Source organism: Phacochoerus africanus, chromosome 6, assembly GCF_016906955.1.
Source record: "Phacochoerus africanus isolate WHEZ1 chromosome 6, ROS_Pafr_v1, whole genome shotgun sequence".
Classification (NCBI taxonomy): domain Eukaryota; kingdom Metazoa; phylum Chordata; class Mammalia; order Artiodactyla; family Suidae; genus Phacochoerus; species Phacochoerus africanus.
The window spans coordinates 95,445,712-95,461,813 of NC_062549.1; the positions used below are offsets into that span (position 1 = coordinate 95,445,712).

A 16,102-nucleotide genomic window follows, 5' to 3' on the forward strand; every position below is an offset into this window, starting at 1 on the left:
TGATGTGGCAGAGTCCTAGCCCTTCACACCCTGCTTGGCCAGCCTCCACAGCCAGCCCTGTCCTGCCCAGCCTGCTCTGCCTCGAGCGAAAGGGCTGGGCCTGCTTAAAGCTAACATCCTTAGTTTACCTACTCAACAACTAGTCTATTCAAATTGGTGGCACTAGGGGTGGGAGTGGGGATGGGGGGCGGGGAGGAAGTGTGGGGCGGGGGAAGCAGCCGTGAGCTTCAATTCACCCAAGTTCAAGAATTTGGCCCTCAAGCTCCAAGCAGGTCTCCCAAAGACTCAGAACTCAGAGGCTCTCCTATTACCCAGCCCTGCCCCTCACTGCCCTGGCCTGAGCAAGGAAGGAAGGGAAGGGAAATCTAGGGGTACAGAGAATTACTCACTGGGAGAAGGGAACCTGGGGCTGAGCTCTGGATCCCTTTGAAGCAAGGGGCTGTGGGGCTGGGCTGGAAGCCTCCCCCGGGACGCTGACCACAGAGCCAGGCTAACTTCCTGACGGGGGGTCCGCTGCCCACCATGAGGCCCAGCCGATGAGCTGCTGTCCGCTTAAGCAGGGGCAGACATCAGCTCACACCCAAGCCTCTCTCCTCTTGCTCCTCCCTTCTGAGCTGCCGTGGCATCGGGCCAGCCCAGCACCTCCTCCCACACACCCCTTCTCCTGGGATGTGGAGGCAGCAGAGACTCTGCCCACGTCTCGGCCCCTTCCCCATCCCACTTTCCTCGGGGTGGAAGGCTCCGACGTCTCCATCCTCCAGTTCTCAGCCTTCATCCTCCAGCAGCAACACTACTGCCTGGGTCAGTACAAGAGGATAGAGCAGCCGGTCCAGCCTCCAGGTCGGCCTGGGCTGGGTGTGGGGGAAGGGAGGGGGGAGGGACTCGAGGTACCGGGCCTGTGGGGGCAGCGCCCCTCTTCCTGGGAGCTTGCGTGTCCCTCGTCCACCTGAAACTATCGTAAGACAGAGGGCAGAGGGGTGAAGGAGCATGGAGCTGGGGACGGCCTCACTTGGAGCTGGGAGCCGAGTGGTCTGTGTGGAGGAAGGTGGCGGTGGCGTAGTTCTGGAAGAGAGGCTGCAGGAACATGCCGATGGTGCCAAAGACACAGACGAAGACAAAGATCCAGAGGAACAGGCGGTCGATCACCATGGCGACATACTTCCAGTCCTCACTGACCTAGACGGAGGAGAGGGAAGAGACCCAGGTATCACTCACATGACACAGGATGCGAGTGGATTGGGCAGAAGCAGTTCCCAGCACACATCACTTCTCTCCCTCCATGACCCCAGGGTGACCTTTCCAAGGCACAGCTCCAATCTCGCCCACTTCAAAGCCTCCAGTGGCCTCACTGCCTTCAGCAGCCATCCAGACTCCCAAGTCTAGGAGTTCTCTTGTGACGAGGCAGGGTAAGGATCCGGCATTGTCACTGCAGCGGCTTGGGTCACTGCCATGGTGTGGGTTCTATCCCTGGCCCAGGAACTTTCACCAGCTGCGGGCATGGCCAAAAAACCCCCAAACTCCTAGGTCCAGAATCAAGACCCACCCACCACAAATACGAGCTAAGCTCTATTTTCTCACACCCTCTGTCCCAGCCTTAGCAAACTCTGGTCTGTCCTCGCAGGTCTCTGTGCCTTTGGATTTCCTTTCTGTCGACAATTCCAGTCCTCCCAATCACTTCCTGTGAACTCCTACTCATCCTTCAAAGCCCAAGTCAAATGTCACCTCCTCTATGAGGGCTTCCCTGATCAGAATGAACCCCTGTTTCCTCTGGGTTCCCTCAGCACTCGGTTCATATCTCTATCACGGTATTTTTACTGTGCTGTATTATCATTTCTGTTTGTATGCCTGTCCCCACCCCCTACACACACACTGACGCTTGGAGCCCCTAAATTACATGCACCCGATCTGATTAATCTCTGTAATCTCAGCATCGCCAACACAGAGTTCCAGTAAATGGTTGTTGAATAAGTGAATGCATGGGTGCTTCTGCCAGCCTCATTTCTTATATGACGGCTAGAGGAGCCCCATCTAATAGCATCTAACAGCCCCAGAGGATGAGACCTGGGTCCCAATCACAGGAGCTGAACAAGGACTGGCCTCCACTCAGAGCCACTCCACTCCAGCCCGAGTCTGGACTTTTGTGCACGTGTCCATCTGTAGTCAGGCCAGCGGGGGGACGGGGAGGAGACAACTGCGCACCTGCCTTTAGTCGGCATCTGATGATGACTCATTTGTGTCACACTTGTGCCCACTATGTACCTGGCGCCATGCTGGGTACTGGCATGTGCAGAGCCTACTGAGGGAGATGGACACAAAATAAGTAAAAATTAAATAATTAAAAACCGGTGGGTGCTTATGTGGAAACAAAGGTGTGAGACAGAGAAGTGGAGTGGAAGATTCAAGGGTGTGATCTGGCGAGGACTCTTTGAGGAAGTGACATTTAAGTTAAGATCTGATAAGTGAGGGAGTTCCTGTTGTGGTGCAATGGAAACGAATCTGGCTAGGAACCATGAGGTTGCGGGTGTGATCCCTGGCCTCGCTCAGTGGGTTAAGGATCTGGCATTGCCATGAGCTATGGTGTAGGCTGGCAGCTGTAGCCCTGATTGGACCCCTAGCCTGGGAACCTCCATATGCCACAGGGGCGGCCCTAAAAAGCCAAAAAAAAAAATCTGATAATCGAGAAGGAAAGAATAAATTGAAGATAGAAACAATCAGATAAATGCAAACGAGGGATCTTCGATTGGCCTGTAGCCTTCAAAAATCTTTATGCTATGAAAGGCAACCATTCCAGATTGAAGGACACTAAAGAGACAGAACAACTAAATGCAATTCAAAATTCTGGATCATGGAGTTCCCGTCATGCCTCAGTGGTTAATGAATCTGACTAGGAACCATGAGGTGGCAGGTTCGATCCGTGGCCTTGCTCAGTGGGTTAAGGATCCGGCGTTGCCCTGAGCTGTGGTGTAGGTTGCAGATGCGGCTCGGATCCCGCGTTGCTATGGCTCTGGCGTAGGCTGGTGGCTACAGCTCCGATTGGACCCCTAGCCTGGGAACCTCCATATGCCGCGGGAGCAGCCCAAGAAATGTCAAAAAAAAAAAAAAGACAAAAAAAAAGAGCAAAATTCTGGATCAGGGTGGAGGGGATGCTACAAAGGACATTACTGAGATTATTGAGAAAATTTTAGTATGGACTTTATATCAGATAGAGATATTGCACTGATGCTAAATTTCCTGAATTTGATCACTGAGCCTGGGTTATGCTAGACAGTACCTCTGTTCGCAGGAGAGACAAGCTGAAGTATTTGCGATAAAAGATCACTATGGCCACAACTCAGTCTCAAATAGTAAAGCAAAAGTTAATAATAGGAATAGTAATTTTTTAAAGGGAAAAAAGAAGGGCAGTTCAATGAGTTCCCATCGTGGCACAGCAGAAACAAATCCAACTAGGAACAATGAAGTCATGGGTTCCATCCCTGGCCTTGCTCAGCGGGTTAAGGATCTGGTGTTGCTGTGAACTGTGGTGCAGGTCAAAGATGCAGCTCGGATCCTGCATTGCTGTGGCTCTGACTTGTACCCTAGCCTGGGAACCTCCCTAGACCTCCAGTGTGGCCCTAAAAAGAAAAAAAAAAAGGAAAAAAGAAAAAGGCAGTTCGAGCAGAGGGGTGAATATGTGCAAAGGTTCTGAAGCAGGAAAAGGTTTAGCTTGCTTACAACAGTGGAGCAGATAAGCTAGTGACCCAAGCATGAGGAAGGAGACACTGACTGAATAAAGAAGCCCAAGAGCTGAATCAGGGAGGCCATTAGGATCCTCTGCCTTGGTCCAGGCAAGAGCTGATGAAGGTCCTCAGCCAGGGAGGTAGCATGGAGATGGTGAATAAAGGATGAAGCTGAGAATTATTTTGGAAGTTGGGCACAGGATAAGACTTCTGATGATTTGGATGGTGAGGGAGATAAGAGAGAAAGAGAGAAGTCAAGGATCGCTCAGGTCTTTGGTCTAAACCACTGGGTGGATGGTGATGTCATTTACTAAAAGATGGGGTGATTGGAGGAGGAGCAAGTTGGTGGTGGTGATGCAGACCAAGCACTCAGCTTTGGACAAGTTTAGTTCGAAATGCCTGTGAAGCATCCAAGTAGGTCATCGCATCCTCATCACCTAGCTCAGCAAGTGCACATTACATGAGTGGACTGCAGCAAGGGAAGCAGAGGCAGTGATGCAGCTGGCAGAGCCCCTGCACCACCAGCATCTCCCACTTGACCTCAGCTACCTTCGAGGCTCCCACCCATCCTCTCATGCCTTGGTCCCCCTCTTCTTCCAGCAGGACCATAACCTGCTCCCTGGATCAAGCCTCAGCTCCGGCCCCATATCCTGACCTCCCAAGGAATAGAAACATCAGGTATTCCATTCCCCAAAATGGTAGTGCAGGAGCCTACCCTTCCTCACCCCCCAAGCCAGAATGGCTGCATCCCAGTGGAAACAGAACCAGTCACCACGGCAACAGCTGAGCCACAGCCTGGAAGCAGCCAGGTGCCCAAAGACTGACTGCTGGATGGGGCCAGCATACACCAAAGTGGGGGTGGGGACTGCTTCCTCCATCCCCTGGCTTGGTGCTCAAGGAGTCCCCTTCTGGGTATGCAGAAAGCTCTAGGAAGTCCTTGCCTCCACCCCTATAAATATTTCATGAGGCCAGTCCCCTGGAGACCCAGAAGAGCAGGAAAAGATTATTGATTTGGGCCTCTGTCTTCTCCCGGGGGCTCCTGGAACCTCTTAACCATCCCTCACCCCTCCCATACACACTTTCTACTGCCCTCAATTTTGCCCCCTACATGGGGCACACAAAGGACCCATCTCTATCTGTGCCAAGAGCTGTTGCTTAACAGCGTGGGCTTGGGAATACAAGCAGCAAAGGGGGGAGGGGTCCTCTGGGGGTCACAGCCGCAGGGCAGCTGCACCGGCAGAAGGGCATCCTCCCCTTCCTGGCAGCCCTCCGGATGCAAACAACACTAATGGTGCCCCGGTTGTATTTCACTTTAGATACTAGTCCTCAGGAAGCCTCAAGGTCATTCTGTATCGACTCCAACTTAGGCAGCGTGGCCTCCCAGGAGCCAAGGACGAGCCCACACCAGCCCACGCCAGCACCCAGGTCCGCAGCACCCAGGCTGGACTAGCATCTGCCGCATCCAGCACTCCGATTAGCTCTTCGTGTCTGCGCAGATCCCGAGAGCCCTGCATCCCCTCATCCCAGCATCCCACGCCCAAGTCCCTTTGCCGCACTCACGCTCTGATCCTCGTCCTCACTCCGCATGTGGTCCGCAATGAAGCGCACGCCATCCACCGCCTCCCGGAGGCCGCAGCCACAAGGCCCCCCGGAGCGCCCTGGGCCTGCTGCCGGCGGCGCCGGGTCAGCGCCGAAGGCCCCAGCCAAGCCCTGCACCGACGCATGGTTGACATAGCAGGTGCAGGCATCGGCGCCCAGGGCTTCTCGGAAGAAGAGGGCGCCGGCTCCCTCGCGCTCACGCTGGCGCCGCCGCAGGCGCAGGCGCTGGCGGGCACAGCGGTGGCGGGGCTGCTGCATGAAGAGCAGCGTGGGCAGCTTCTCCAGGAAGACAACCTTGACCCAGGGCGCCATGGTGTGCGTGGTGGGTGAGCGGTGGTGCACATTGAGCACGCACACACTTGTGACGATGGAGAAGGTGACAAGCACCATGGTGAACATGAGGTACTTGCCCACAAGTGGCACGTCAAGGGACGTGGGTGGCACGATCTTGGAGATGAGCAGCAAGAAGACGGTGAGCGCCAGGAGCACGGAGATGCAGAGCGTCATCTTTTCACCGCAGTCGGATGGCAGGTAGAAGACAAGGATGGCTAGTGAGGTGATAAGCACACAGGGGATGATGAGGTTGATGGTGTAGAAGAGGGGCTTGCGGCGGATGATGAAGTCGTATGTGATGTCCACATAAGTGGAGTCGTCGGGGTTCTCGTTGCGGCGGCCGGGCAGTGCCACGATGTCCCACTCGCCACTGGGTGTGAAGTCATCCAGGCTGGCCACGTCACTCTTGAGCACCAGGTCGATCTCCGTGCGGTCATAGGTCCACGAGCGGAACTTCATGGTGCAGTTCTGCTGGTCAAAGGGGAAGTGCTTTACTTCGATCTTGCAGGCGCTCTTGTAGATGGCGGGTGGCAGCCAGAAGATGCTTCCATCATAGGAGACCACGGCATTGGAATAGAAGGACACCTCATACATGCCATCAGCGCTGCCAAGGGATGAGCACAGTCAGCCGTGGCCGAAGCATTCCTTCACCCCACCCATCAGCCCAGCCCTGAGTGGGAAGAGACAAAAGCCAAGGGGAGATATGGGAAGAGGTAACCATCTGGGAATAGAGGGAGGAGGAGCAGGAATTGAGCAAGAAGGGGATCGGGGTGGGTGGGGAAAGCAGGTGTACCTGAGGGATGCCTCAAAGACAGAAGAGGGTGGATGGAGAGGGGGAGACATGTCTGCTCCTTGTCATGCATTGTGTAAGCTGGTGGTTCCACATGAAGGTGGTGTAGTGGGGGGAGCCAGGGAGGCCAGAGGGAGGTGCCCCAAGCAATGGAGGGGGACAGGGGCAGGTGGGAGCAGGAGATGGTCCTATCAGTGGCCTTGGATCTTGGAATTAAGAGGGATTTTTACAGGAGAGGGGCTAGAAGCTGGAGGAGAAACTGGGACCTCCCAAGTTCTTTGATCCTGCCCAATCCTCCAGGAAAGCCTATTCTTCAGTTAGTTTAGGCACTGGGGGCTGTCAGTCCTTGTTTATATCCCACTGCAGCTCCAAACACTGGAGCTCCTAATTGGCTGGGAGGGGGCTGCCCATATTATACTTCACTGGTTTGGGTCTGTCCATCTGGGCTGTGACTGGTCTTCGCTAGTGAAAAGTCTCTTCTCTCCCCCCAGTATGAACTGATTTATTTTCCCCAAGACCTGAGCACTCCCGGGGTCTCCCAGCCTCCCCTTCCTCCACCTACTTGTTGTACAAGACCACATCTGGGAGCCAGATGTGTTTGGAAGGGAGCCGAACTTTCTTCATGTTGTCAAATTCCTCAGGCTTCCAGGTGAGGCGATAATCCTCCCACTCCTGGGAAAAAGAGAGGGAAGTAGCACCAACCTCTGACCTGGGAAGGCCTCAAGGTCAAGGGCAAGGACAAGAGGACGCCTCTCTGGCTCGAGGAAGTTTTTTAAAAGCTATTGCCTTCCCACAGTGACGTCTCTGCCCAGCAAATACAGCTTTCTCATTTAATTTGCACAGCTGAGCCAAGATATTAGAATCAACATTTTACAAATGAGAAAATGAATCTTGCAGAGTTTCATGTATTCAAAGTTACAGAGCTGGTGAGTGAAAGAACCAAGCTTCAAATCCAGTTATTTAAGACTCCAAAGTCTACACATTTCTACCTCCCTTGGGAGACTGAAAGAGGGAGAAACACATATATTAAAAAAAAAAATGAGAGAGAGATAGAAAATACAGAAAGAAAAGAAGGAAGGAAGAGAGAGAGAAAAGGAAGGAAGGAAGGGGAAAAAGAAAAAAAGGAAGAAAGAGAAGCCCAGGAGTTTGGGCGGAAAGAGCACTAACCTGAGTCAGCCAGACATTAGTGGTCATGATCTGCTCTCGCTCATGCTGCAGGAAAGAAGAGAAGCTGCTGAGAACCCTCCTCCACCCCCACAAGCCTGTGGGCCCCCTACAGCACCCATGCTCCCTCCCACACTTCCTCAAGCCTTGGGACCTCCAGAAGAATAAGCACAAACACAGTCTGACTCTGCTGATGTCAGTAACTGGGCAGAAAGTTTAGGACCCCCAACTCACCACACTGATGAGCTGGGCTAATGATACCATGAGCTGTACTGTCACCAACTCAGAGCCATTGGTGGCTGGGCGGATAAGCTTGTTGTAGCGGGAAGGATCCAGGAGATGCTCCACCAGCCGCTCCTCTGTGTCTGTACCCCAGACTCCTGGGCGTTGGGGGGAAGAGGGCAGGAGGTAAGTATGTAGGCCCACCCAGGATCCCACTCTCCTTAGGTAAGTATGACAACCCAGACCCAGACAGGAGGCTATAGCTTCCCAGTGCTCCATCCCTAAGGATACAGCAAAATGCTGAGGTTACCCCATGGAAGCCCCTCACAGAGACGTCCCTCTCTAAGACCACCGACCAAGGAGCCCAGACAGCACCTCCACACACGTCTCCAGACTAAGAACCCATCCTGGGAATTCCCTGGTATCTCAGCAAGTTAAGGATCCAGTGTTGTCACTGTAGTGGCCTGGGTCACTGCCATGGTGCAGGTTTGATCCCTGGCCCAGGAACTTCCCCATGCCCTAGGCATGGCGAAAAAAAATAGTAATAATTTAAAAAATAAAATAACTCATTCTGCAAGGTTTAGTGGAGACCAGCTCTTTCTGCAAGGTCTCAGAGGATGGTTTCAAAAGCCTTGAGTTTTCTGTCTCCATGGCTTCTCCTGGAAGATACGTATAGTTCAAGGAAGGCTTTGGAGGATGGTGAAAGGGGAACAGTTATTCATGTCCCATCACACAGCCTCTTTCCTCAGTCAGTGCCCATCTACGTGTGCAAGCAACACTATGTGCCTCTACATGTGACTGTGGCTGTGACACCCCTCTCCCCCCAAAGGTACTGGCTACCAGAGCCATGGTTCAGGGCATATATTTAGTCCCCAGTTCCATGCATAAGGAGCCCACCTCTCATGAGACTGCAGGCAGGTATGGAAAGCCCTCTCCTTCCCCACTCTATCGCCTTCTGCAACTCTGCACGAATGCATCCCACCCCTCAGAGACTCCTCCCTGGCTCTCAGCCTGGCAAAGCTTCTTCCCTTCCGAGTCTCCTGTCCACCCTACAAGGGAGTTGAGAAGTCCTTCTCTCCCCTTCCCGCCTTGCCTCTGTGGAGTGAGCAAGATCAGGAGTCCAACGTGAAGGACAGGAAATGATGGGGAGCCAAGGGACGGTGCTGAACCAGGTACATTTTCTTGATATAATGTTTCACAAGAAGCCAAATGGCATCTCAGCTACAGAGTCTCCCCTTCCTGCCACCCCAGAAAGCGGGGGGAGGGGGGGAACGACGGCACGCCTCCCTCCTTCCTCTCTCTGTTCACCCCCTCCCCACCATCACTGCCCAGGTTGCCGTCTCTTCCCAGCATCACTTGGGTTTGTCCTCCTCCCAGTTCAGTTTCCCAGGTACTCCCTGCAGTCCAGAGGTTCTCTCCTATAATCCCCAGCAGACTCCCCGCTTTAGGGATCCCTCCCTTCCACCTTCGAGCCTGACCCGGGTGAGACAGGGCGCGGAAACTTGTCCTTACCTGAGCACAGCCCGAGGAGGCCGATGCTGAGGAGCAGCGCCATGGGGCCAGAGTGCCAGGCCATGCCTCTGGCATAGCTCGCCGGCTCGCCTAAAGTGGTGGGAGCGCGCCGCAGGCTGGAGGGCCGCGGGCTGAGCGCTGTCCGTGGTGCTGAAGCCGATCCCGCCCCGCCCCGCCCCGCCCGCCCCCAGCTGGAGCTGAGCCCAGGTTGTGCTTGCGGCCTTGGGTGCTGCCGTGCCGGCCGTCACGGAGGTTCCTGGGGCTCAACGAGCGGGCTGCGTGAAGCAACTAGCTTCTCCCTTATCCTGGGCTGAGCAGGCGGAGGCTTTTCCGGCTGCTCTTCCTCCGAATACAATTGGGTGGGGGGGGGGGGGGAGGGGGAGGAGTCTCCGCCCCGGAGGCGGAAGCGCCTGAGCTCAGAATAAAAGGGGTCTCTGCGTGGGGTATTCTCCTGTTGGTCCTGCTTGGTTAGGGTGTGCGTGAGGCGGAAGACGGAAGATTCATGGGATGGCGGAGGAGTTTTGAAGCCCCAAAGTTGGAGCCAGACCTGGAGGGGTCTGAAAAGCTTCTGGAGGAAAGAGCGAGTAAGACAAATAGGCCAGGACCCTCTAAGCACCGGGGATCGAGGGCCAGAATGAGGAGGCAGGAATTTCTGGGGTACTCCCCTTTTCTTTTTCCTCTTTTCTCTCTCAAGATCATTTTTTCTCAAATGATCTTGCTTCCTGGGAAGGCTGAGGATGCAGCCAAGAAAATGCATTTTAGGCCCCCAAAGAAAGAGATAGAGGGGTGTAGATTTGCTGTTTTAAGAAAGCAAACAATTTTGGTGTCTGGAAACAGGATCCCCTCACCTGTTCCCTTCTCTGCCCCCATAATCTTCCTAAAAGGCCAAGCTTTCTGCCCTCCCGCAGGGGATCTAAGGTGGGCCCTGTGGACACTGCCTGAAAAGAAGGCGACCTTCAAGAATGGAAGGGTAAGTGGCCCTTATCAATTAGCCTTTTTCACCGCATTCCCTTCCTCTCCAGTCTTTGGCTTCTGTATGACAAGGGGGATCAGAGAATGATTTCACAGAGGCCAGCCCAAGAATGAGGCTAACACAAAGGAGAGCAAAGATGAGACAGAGACAGAGAGAGGTGTCAAAACTCAATGACATCTTTGATCTTGAAAGCCCTGAACTTTTAGCTTCTGAGCCAATAAAGGCTTCCTTTTTATCCTAGGTAGATTTTGTCACTTTCAACCAAAAGATTCCTGACTAAAGCAGTCTTATCATACATCAAGGCTCTGTCTCATTCCAGCTCTGCCTATTTCTTCCACCTCCTCTGGGCCACTACCCCCAGCCCCATCCTCCTATTGGCAACGTCTTTAAGATCCTCCTATCCTCCACACCTAAGGGCCTTTTAAACATGTAGTTCCCTTGATCCTTTTATCACCTGTTTTCCCTCTGCCACCTTCTACTTAGCTCTGAACATCTGGCAGAAATATCAGTTCCTCTGGGAAGTTGTGCCCGACCAAAGATTAGGTCAGGTGCCCTGATCTATGTTTCTAGAGGATGTTCAATGAGTGAACAAATCAGTCTAAGGTGATAGCCGTCTCTCCTGCTAGATCATGAACGAGCAGCGCAGTGCCTGGCATATTGTGAGGACTCCACAAATTAGGAAAAAGGACTGGTACTGGACAGATGTCTTTTAACATGTAGAGGAGAATTCCTCTCTAAAAGCTCATCTAAAAGCCACATATTTAATATGTACTTAGCTTCTGGAATTGAGAAGGAAAAGCAAGACGAGGATCAGCAAAGGACTGGAGATGACGGGATGAGTAGGGACCCCATGGTGCATGAGGAAGTAGCCACAAGCTCCAGAGCACATGCGTGCATAACATGTGATAATCTCTTAAGAATTCAAGAAGTCGTAGAACCAATGAAAGAAGCAGAGAATAAAAGCCTTAAGGAAAAGGGAAGGAATGTGTGAAGTCACTCCACCTGGGAAGAGGGTTCAAAGTGGGAAGAAGACCCTCCCTTCAAAAATTTAGAACCACATTTTTGGGGTATTATTATATAGGTGTTGAGGATGCAGTGATCAAAAAGACCTAGTCCCGGCAATTCCGGTGGTGGCTCCATGGAAACGAATCCAACCAGCATCCATGAGGATTCGGGTTTGATCCCTGGCCTTGCTCAGTGGGTTAAGGATTTGGCATTGCTCAGAGCTGTGGTGTACGTCACCGATGCAGCACAGATCCTATGTTGCTGTGGCTGTGGCGTAGGCCAGCAGCTGTAGCTCCAATTTGACCCCTAGCCTGGGAACTTCCATATGCCATGAATACGGCCCTAAAAAAGCAAAAAGCAAAAACAAACAAACAAAAAAACCTACTCCCACTATTAAGATCACTGTTTGGCAGCAAAGACTTGTTATTCCATGTGATGGCTGCTCTAATAGAGATATAGACAAAGTGGGTTTTTTTTTTTTTTTTTGGCCATACTTACAACAAATCGAAGTTCCCGGGCGAGGGGTCAGGGCTGCAGCTGCTGGCCTACGCTGCAGCTCATGGCAACACCAGATCCTTAGCCCACTGAGTGAGGCCAGGGGTTGAATCCATGTCCCCACAGACACCGTGTTGGGTTCTTAACGGGCTGAACCACAGCAGGAACTCCTGCTGGTCTCTGATTTGACAGACTGGAAAGTCATTTGTTTGCTTGAAGCTCTTGGTTGCTCCCGGATGCTCTTTTCAGGTCTGTCCAGGCAGCCTGTTCACCTTGGCCTTTACCCTTTTCTTTTCACCTGCCCCAGCTTTTACTTCAGGTTTAATTCCGGTCAGCAGGGAGTGAATCCTCTGAGCACCACCACCCAGTAGCGGAGGAGAGCTGGGACACCCCCTCTCCCTCCCTCATATCACCTCTCTATATCCATGGGGAACAGAGGACAGGTCCAGAACCACACAGGGTGACTGATGCATACAGGAGTATCAGCCCTGAGGCAAAATAGTGACCAGGCAAAGTTTTGGTGGGACACTCCCATTGTCTGTCATGGTAAAGGAACATTTTCTCTTGAAAGGCATTACAATGTTATTTTTTTTTCTTTTTTTGTCTTTTTTTTTTGCCATTTCTTGGGCTGCTCCCGCGGCATATGGAGGTTCCCAGGCTAGGGGTCGAATCGGAGCTGCAGCCACCGGCCTACGCCAGAGCCACAGCAACGCGGGATCCGAGCCATGTCTGCAACCTACACCACAGCTCATGGCAACGCTGGATCCTCAACCCACTGAGCAAGGCCAGGGATCGAACCCGCAACCTCATCGTTCCTAGTCGGATTCGTTAACCACTCCTACAATGTTATTTTTCTTTAAGATATTTTAAATTTCAAACTTTATTACCAGCATAAAAGACTCACGAAGACCACTTGGAACACACAAATTAGCAAAACACAAAAACTAGATTCATAATTTTACCTCCTAGAAACAAAAAATCACCATCAGTATTTCATATATATATATATATATATATATGATGTCATATATTTAGAAATATATATGTGTACCTCCAAATTTATCTGTGTACTTAGATATAATGCACATGTAAAAAGTATCAATTATAACTGTACAGCTAGATAAGTTTTCACAACATGAACACAGACATGTAACTCCCACCACCCAGATTTTTTTTAAAAAAAAGAGAATGTTACTGGAATCCAGAAATCCCCCCATCATGCTCCCTCCCATGCATTATTCCCTCCTCTTTGCAAATAACATTGTGCGGGGAGAGAGAAATAAGGAGTGACTGTTTAACCTCGACACTTAAAGTTCTGGAAACACAGAGAGATCATGGTTACACAACTGTGTGAATGTGTAGCATCTCACTGAATTGTATGCTTTAAAACGGTTAGAATGGTAGATGTTACGGGTATTTCCCACACTTTTTAGAAATGACCCACAAAAGTAAACATTACTCTGACTTTTAACAGCAAAGATCAATTTCGCTGGCTGAATTTTATATAAGTGGAATCATAATTTTTGTGGGTTTCTTTTTTTTACATTATATCAGTGAGAATCAAGAGTGTCACTGAATGTAGTTGTAGTTCATTCATTTTCATTGCTGTGACATTTCAATTGCTGTAATAAAGATAAATATACCATATGTACGGTAAACACATAAAAATACCATTGTTTATCCATTCCACCATTGATAGATAGTTGGGTTCTTTTCTATTTTGGACTATTAATACCACTGTGGACATTCTTGTTCATGTTCTTGGGGTACAAATTATGTATTTTATTTTTTAAAAAAGAAGCACACTGTAAAATAGCTTTGTAACCTTCAAAAAAGGAAGGTTTCATGTACTACGTCTCAAACATTTCTCTATACCAATAAGTATTCTTTGATAACTCTTTTTAACAGCTGCATAGTATTCCATTGTAGGTAAATGTCTGCACATAACTTTAATAATTTCCAGGTGAAATTGCTGAGTCAAAGGTGATTATTTAATAATTCGTTTCTAAATTGACATCCAAAAGGATTGACACTATTAGGGTTACCCTGGGGCCTTGGGCTAAAGCACCAATGGCCAACACCTCTACAATCTTACCTGTGCTGAGCCTTTTCCTTCCCCTCTTTCCCTCTTTCGAAGTCATTCCTCCTTCGTCTTAGGCCTTTCTTCCCAACCTCATTATGCTTTAGGGCCAATTCTTTCAAAACACCCCCCATTTCTGTTCAAATTACTTCTGCTTCCACATTCCTTCTTGGAAGTTAACCTTGACTCTCACTCTTCAAGGCCCTTACTCTCCTTCATCCCTGTTACTGCACTGGGCACACTGTATTGCAGTTGATTATATCCGGCTCCAGTTCATCCATCACCATGTGCTCCTAAGAGCAGGAGTAACAAATATAACAAACATGATAAAATGGGGAGTTCCCATTGTGATACAGTGGAAACGAACCCAACTAGTATCCATGAAGATGCGGGTTCGATCCATGGCCTTGCTCAGTAGGTTGAGGATCTGGCATTGCCGTGAGCTGTGGTATAGGCTGGCAGCTGCAGCTCTGATTTGACCCACAGCATGGGAACTTCCAAATGCCACAGGTTCAGCCCTAAAAAAAAAAAAAAAAAAGATAAAATGAGTCACAGTTGTCATGTAAGAGCCTCTCTTCTGTGCCAGGGATCAAGCAAGGCTCTCCCCACAACAACCATAGCTTATTTGTCTCTGCGTCCCCAGCGCGCACTACAGCTCCTGGCAAAGTGCAAGTGTGCTCAGGACATATTTGTTGAGTCAGTGACAGAATGCAGTGCTTCTGGGAGCAAGTCAAAGGAGAAGGCTGCTCATTTTGCCCCAAACAAGCATATCTGTTCACTCGGATAATACATGACCTTTGGAGGAAAAAAAAAAACCAAAAAACTTTCTCAATTCATGTTTCATAGAGCAGCAGCCAGTGTGATCTTTTTACATTTTTAAATCAGATCTTGCCACCCCCTGCTTCAAATCTCTCAGTGGCTTCCCACTGCACTGTGAATAAAACCCAAACCACCTACTGTGGTCTCTCTAAGCCAACCGCTCTTTCTTCACTGGCCTCATCTCCTACTCTGTTCTCTCTTCTTTCGCAAGACTCAAGGTATACTGATCCTCTATTTTAAAAAAAAGAGTTCTTGGAGTTCCCTCTGTGATGCAATGGGATGGACCATGTCTCTGCAGTGGCACAGGTTTGATCCCTGGTAGGGTGCAGTGGGTTAAGGATCCAGTGTTGCTGCAGCTGCAGTGTAGGTGTAACTGTGGCTCAGATCTAATCCCTGGCAGGGGAACTCTGTACGCTATGGGGTGACCAAAGAAGAAAAAGAAAAATGAGCTCTTACTATGTACACTGAACTGAGATTTTCATGTGTTATCTCCCTTAATCATCCCAACAATTTTATTAGGTAGTTACTATTATGGTTTCCATGTGAGGGATGCTGGACATGAAACACGGCAGTCTTGTCCAAGGTCACACCATTCGCAGAGGCAGAGCTGGGGTTCCAAGCTTGAACCCTCAGCCAGTGTATCATGAGCTTCCTCCTTCTAGATCACACCACCTTTGTTCTCAGGGGGTTGGGGATTGGGGCTTTCTCTGCTGGCACGCTCTTGGCCAGTCCCTCCCAGGCTTGCCTTCTCTTCCTTAGATCTCGGGACAAACCCCACCTTCCAAGGGAGACAGCCACTGGTGACTGGACTTAGAATAACCCACAGGCATTCTCTCCCATGTGACCCTACTTTAATTTTTTGCATTCACGTAGCAGTTGGATATTCCTCTGTTTATTTTATTCATTTATTGTCTGACTCCTTGCGCTCAGAATGTAAGTGCCACAAGAGCTGGTATATTGTCTGTCTAGTGCCATATATTCATACCTCAACCAGTGTCTGACACATGACAAAGCTCCATAAATGTTTGTTTTTTCTTTTTTTGTCTTTTTAGGGCTGCACCTGCAGCATATGGAGATTCCCACGCTAGAGGTCAGATTGGAGCTATAGCTGCTGGCCACGGCCACAGCCACAGCCACGCCAAATCCCAGCCACATCTGTGACCTACACCACAGCTCACAGCAACACCGGATCTGTAACCCACTGAGCGAAGCCAGGGATCGAACCTGTGTCCTCATGGATGCTAGTCAGATTTGTTTCTGCTGAGCCACAACGGGAACTCCCCAAATGTTTGGGGTTTTTTGTGAGTTTTGTTTTGTTTTGTTTTTGGCCACCCCTGAAGCATGTAGAAGTTGCCAGGCCAGTAATCAAACCTGCACCATTGCAGCAACTCAAG

At 50.5% G+C, this 16,102-nt stretch overlaps 1 protein-coding gene across 1 annotated transcript; it reads right to left on the reverse strand.

The window, feature by feature from the left end:
- Window positions 1-354: 354 nt before the first annotated feature.
- Window positions 355-9,651, reverse strand: CHRNB2 (cholinergic receptor nicotinic beta 2 subunit). Its single transcript, XM_047783028.1, has 6 exons — window positions 9,337-9,651; window positions 7,837-7,982; window positions 7,606-7,650; window positions 7,001-7,110; window positions 5,277-6,252; window positions 355-1,176 (listed from the first exon to the last, which is right to left on the reverse strand). The coding sequence occupies exons 1-6, from the start codon at window positions 9,398-9,400 to the stop codon at window positions 1,006-1,008; spliced, it is 1,512 nt and encodes a 503-aa protein (XP_047638984.1). The 5' UTR covers window positions 9,401-9,651; the 3' UTR covers window positions 355-1,005.
- Window positions 9,652-16,102: the final 6,451 nt, after the last annotated feature.

Excerpts from the sequence above, each read along its gene's own strand:
- CHRNB2 (XM_047783028.1), bottom strand. The coding sequence starts at position 9,400 with ATGGCCTGGCACTCTGGCCCCATGGCGCTGCTCCTCAGCATCGGCCTC. Across the intron at positions 7,111-7,605 it reads CTAATGTCTGGCTGACTCAG|GAGTGGGAGGATTATCGCCT; the intron begins GTTAGTGCTCTT and ends TCTTTTTCCCAG. Across the intron at positions 6,253-7,000 it reads GATGTGGTCTTGTACAACAA|CGCTGATGGCATGTATGAGG; the intron begins GTAGGTGGAGGA and ends ATCCCTTGGCAG.